The sequence below is a fragment of the Otolemur garnettii genome, unplaced genomic scaffold (assembly GCF_000181295.1).
Source record: "Otolemur garnettii isolate 467f Iridium unplaced genomic scaffold, OtoGar3 scaffold00021, whole genome shotgun sequence".
NCBI lineage: Eukaryota > Metazoa > Chordata > Mammalia > Primates > Galagidae > Otolemur > Otolemur garnettii.
In genome coordinates this window covers 18,559,632-18,564,343 of record NW_003852416.1, presented here as the reverse complement: position 1 = coordinate 18,564,343, position 4,712 = coordinate 18,559,632, and the positions used below count along the sequence as shown (strand labels likewise).

The following is a 4,712-nucleotide window of genomic DNA, read 5'->3' as shown; positions in this document are numbered from 1 at the left end:
GCTCAAGCGGCTAAGCCACATATACCCGAGCTGGCGGCTTCGAATCCAGCCCGGGCGCACTAAACAACAATGGCTTCAAACAAAAAATAGCCGGGCATCATGGTGGGTGCCTGTAGTCCCAGCTACTTGGAAGGCAGAGGGAAGAGAACCGCTTGAGCCCAGGAGTTGGAGGTTGCTGTGAGCTATGATGCCAGAGCACTCTACCCAGGGCGACAGCTTGAGGCTCTGTCTCAAAAAAAAAAAAAATTTTTTTTTTCACGAATAAATGAATGCATAGCACTCTGGAAGGCTGAGGCGGGTGGGTCCCCTGAGCACCAAAGTTCAAGACCAGCCTGAGTAAGAGAGAGATCCCGTGTCTACTAAAAATAGAAAAACTACCCTGGTGCGATGGCGGGCGCCTGTAGTCCCAGCTAACTACCAGAGGCTGATATCAGAGGATCGCTTAAGCCCAAGACTTTGATGTTGCTGTGAGCTGTGATGACACCTCAGCACTCTAAGCAACAGAGTGAAACTCTATCTTAAAAAAACAAAAAGAATACGTAAATTGGGGTGAAAGCCTTGGAAGAGGGACGCTCGCAATTGGGGGCCACCCCGCGGCTTCCTGGGGCCTGGGGCAGCGGGCTTACATCCCGGCTTACAGAACATCCCTAAGGCTAGCGAGGTTCCAGGCGCTGAGACTCCTAGGTGCTGCGGCCGCTCCTCCACCAGCTAAGCTTCCGCAGCTCCTCCTTGGGTGGGCGTGTCGCACCGCCCAGCGGAAGCGAGGGCAATCCCTATGCTGGCCTGGCGGGGCGGGGCGGAGCCGCACTCCCGCCCGGCCTCTACTCACCTCATCCACAGGAGACGGAAGTCATAGCCCAGCTCTCGACTACCCTTAGAGCCGCACACTGAGAGCCGGACCCCCGGCCTGGGAGTACTCCACGGTGAGCGGCACCATGAAGCGTGCGGGGACCCTGCGTCTACTCTCGGACCTGAGCAACTTCAGCGGCGCGGCCAGGCTCCGGGAGTTGCTGGCCCGGGACCCAGCTGTCCGAGTCCGCTACAGCGCGGATGGCCGCCACCTGCTGCTGTTGCGACCCCCGGGGTCGCCGGCCCCGCAACTGCTGGTTGCGGTGCGTGGACACGGCGCGGAGCTGGAGCGTGCCTGGCCGTGCGGCCAGCCCTCACCGCTAGACGCCTTCTTCCTGCCATGGCCGGCGCGACCGGCGCTGGTCCTAGTGTGGGAGAGTGGCCTAGCAGAGGTGTGGGGCGCGGGGGTGGGGCCTAGCTGGCGGCTGCTGCAGAGCACTGAGCTGTGTCCTGGAGATGGAGCCCGTGTGGTGGCCGTCGCGGCGCCCCGAGGTCGCCTGGTGTGGTGCGAGGAGCGTCAGGTGGGTGCTGAGAGCCGGCTTGGGCAGCCTGCAGCAGCTTTCAGCCACTGCGTGTGCCTCCGGACCCTGGAGTCCAGTGGGGAGGCCAGCACCAATTTGGGCCGCACCCATGTCTTGCTGCATCACTGCCCCGCTTTTGGGCTGCTGGCTTCCCGCAAGGACCTCTTCCTGGTGCCCACTGCCACCACCTGGCCGGGTGTGGCCCACATTCTGCTCAGCTGGAGCCCAGCTAGAGGCAAAATGATGGTGGCTGCCCCATGTCTTGGCCTTTCTTACAGTAAAAGCCTGAATCCAGGACGAGGGGACACATGGGACTTCCGGACCCTGCTCCGAAGCCTTCCTGGGTTGTTATCCCCCAGAGAGCCATTGGCTGTACACACCTGGACCCCAACTCCCCAGGGCCTGCTCTTGCTTGACTTCAGGGGCACTGTGCACTTAGTGCAGTCCCATGGTGGTACCCGGGCTGTGGGCACTCTGCAGGAGGCACCTGTAGGCCTTCAAGGACCAGCAGCCCTAGGAACATTTCATGGCACTCTGGCATGTGTGCTGGGCTCTACCTTGGAACTGCTGGACATGGGCAGTGGACAGCTGCTGGAGAGGAAGGTCCTAAGTACAGACAGAGTATATTTGCTGGAACCCCCAGCCCCTGGCATGGAGGATGAGGAAGAGCTGGAGACTCGAGGGGGTCTTCGTTTGCTTTCAGCCTTAGGTCTGTTTTGTGTGGGCTGGGAAGCCTCACAGGGTGTTGAGCTGCCTTCAGCCCGGGACCTGGTGTTTGAGGAGGCCTGCGGATATTACCAGCGACGGAGCTTGCGAGGTGCCCAGCTCACCCCAGAGGAACTGAGACACAGCAGCACATTCCGGGCACCTCAAGCTCTAGCATCCATCCTCCAGGGCCACCTGCCCCCATCTACACTGTTGACCACACTGAGGTCTGAGCTTCGCGATTACCGAGGCTTAGAGCAGCTCAAGGCTCAGCTGGTGGCTGGGGATGATGAGGAGGCTGGCTGGACTGAGCTAGCAGAGCAGGAAGTGGATCGCCTGCTGAGGACCGAGTTGGTGGGAGACCAACTAGCCCAACTCAACACTGTTTTCCAAGCTCTTCCAACAGCAGCCTGGGGTGCCACCCTCAGGACCCTGCAGCTCCAGCCAGATGGGAATGGCAAGCTGAGGTCCCAAGCTCCACCAGAGGTGTGGAAGAAGGTGCTAGGGGGTACAACAGCTGGAAAGGAACCTCCCAATGGGATGCTGCCTCCCTTTGAACTCTTGTGCCAGTGCCTTTGCCAGTTGGAACCTCGATGGCTGCCACCCTTTGTGGAGCTAGCGCAGCAGCAAGGTGGGCTGGGCTGGGGCACTGGGAGCCCAGGGCTGCCCCTTTATCGCCGAGCCCTGGCAGTGCTAGGTGAAGAGGGGGCCAGGCCTGAGGCACTGGAACTAGAGCTGCTCTTGGGCAGTGGGCGACCCAAAGCTGTGCTTCAAGCTGTGGAGCAGCTGGTGCAAAAGGAGCAATGGGAGCGGGCTCTAGATGCTGGCCTGGCCTTTGGCCCCTCCAGTCCTCTGCTTCGGAGTGAGATTTTCAAATTGCTGCTGGCTGAGTTTGCCCAACATCGCCGGCTTGATGCTCACCTCCCCCTCCTTTGCCGCCTGTGTCCTCCAGAACTGGCTCCAGCTGAGATCCTGCTGTTACTGCGAACATACCTTCCAGATGAGGTGGGGCCCCCCACTCCATTCCCTGAGCCTGGGTCAGAAGCCCCTCTCACTGTGGGCTTGCTCAGAGCCCTGCTGGAGCAGACTGGAGCTCAAGGACGGCCTTCAGGCCCAGTTCTAAGTCTATATGAGGACGTGCTATGGGACCCAGACACTCCACCCCCTGCTCCACCTCGAGACCTTGTATGACTATCCTCCAGGTATCAGACCACTGAAGTATGGAGGCCTGGGCACAATCTACACAAGGCCTCTGTGTGACTGACACAAGAAATCATTTCTAGGACACAGTGATCAGGGAAGGGTGCCTAGGAGTTGGAGGGGACCATGGTGGGAACTGTGTATACAATTTCTTGTCTTCTCAAGCAGTCTTTAAGATCTGTATAGTGTGATTAAATGTATACGCAATTTATTATAAAGATGGGTGTTTTTATTTTATTATTATTTTTTTTAGAGACAGAGTCTCACTTTATTGCCCTAGGTAGAGTACCATGGTGTCACAGCTCACAGCAACCTCCAACTCCTAGGCTTAGGCGATTCTCTTGCCTCAGCCTCCCCAGTAGCTGGGACTACAGGCACCTGCCGCACGCCTGGCTATTTTTTACAGTTTGGCCAGGGCCAGGTTTGAACCCACCACCCTCGGTATATGGGGCCGGAGCCCTACCCACTGAGCCACAGGCGTTGCCCACCCACCTTTTTTTGTTGCAGTTATTGTTTAGCTGCCCTGGACTGGATTCGAACCCTCCAGCCTGGAGGGTGGCTGATGCCTTAACCACTGTGCTATGGGCACCAAGCTTTTATTTATTTATTTTTTTGAGACAGAGTCTCACTATGTCACCCTGGATAGAGTACAATAGCATCACAGCTCACAGCAACCTTAAACTCTTGGGCTTAAGCGAGTCTCTTGCCTCAGCCTCCCAAGTAGCTGGGACCACAGGCACTCGCCACAACACCTGGCTATTTTTTTTGTTGTAGTTGTCATTATTGTTTAGCAGACCCAGGCTGGGTTTAAACCCACCAGCCCTGGTGTATGTGGCCAGCACCCTAACCATACAGCTATGGACGCCAAGTGAAGATATGTGTTTTTAAACAGCTAAGGGTCGCAAAGGGTTTGGGTTATAAAAGGAGTGGTTGGATCTGGATTTTTTCTTTTTTTTGAGACAGGGTCTCACTCTGTTGCCCAGGCTAGAGTACAGTGAGTGTCATAGCTCATTGCAACCTCCAACTCATGGGCTCAAACAATCCTCCTGCCTCAACCTCCTAAGAAGCTGGAACTAGAGGCATGCATCACCACACCCAGCTGATTTTTTTGTTAGTTTGTAGAGACAGGGTCTCACTGTCATCCAGGCTGGTCTCAAACTTTTGGGCTCAAGTGATCTGCCCATCTTGGCCTTCCAAAGTGCTAGGATTACAACCACTATCCCTGACTTAGATTGGATCTTTCGCCTAAAGCACCCACTTCCAATCATGAAAATAATCAACATTGGCTCACTGCCTGTAGCCCAGCAGCTAGGGTGCCTGCCACGTACACCATGGCTGGGAGGTTCAAACCCAGGCTAGGCCTGCTAAACAATGACAACTATAACAATAACAACAACAACAAAAAATAGCCAGGTGTTGTGGCAGGTGCCTGTGGTC

At 56.5% G+C, this 4,712-nt stretch overlaps 1 protein-coding gene across 1 annotated transcript; it reads left to right on the top strand.

The window, feature by feature from the left end:
- Positions 1-845: 845 nt before the first annotated feature.
- Positions 846-3,493, top strand: HPS6 (HPS6, biogenesis of lysosomal organelles complex 2 subunit 3). The gene has a single exon (XM_003787231.2). The coding sequence runs from the start codon at positions 936-938 to the stop codon at positions 3,264-3,266; it is 2,331 nt and encodes a 776-aa protein (XP_003787279.1). The 5' UTR covers positions 846-935; the 3' UTR covers positions 3,267-3,493.
- The last annotated feature ends 1,219 nt before the right edge of the window (positions 3,494-4,712 follow it).

Excerpts from the sequence above, each read along its gene's own strand:
- HPS6 (XM_003787231.2), top strand. The coding sequence starts at position 936 with ATGAAGCGTGCGGGGACCCTGCGTCTACTCTCGGACCTGAGCAACTTC.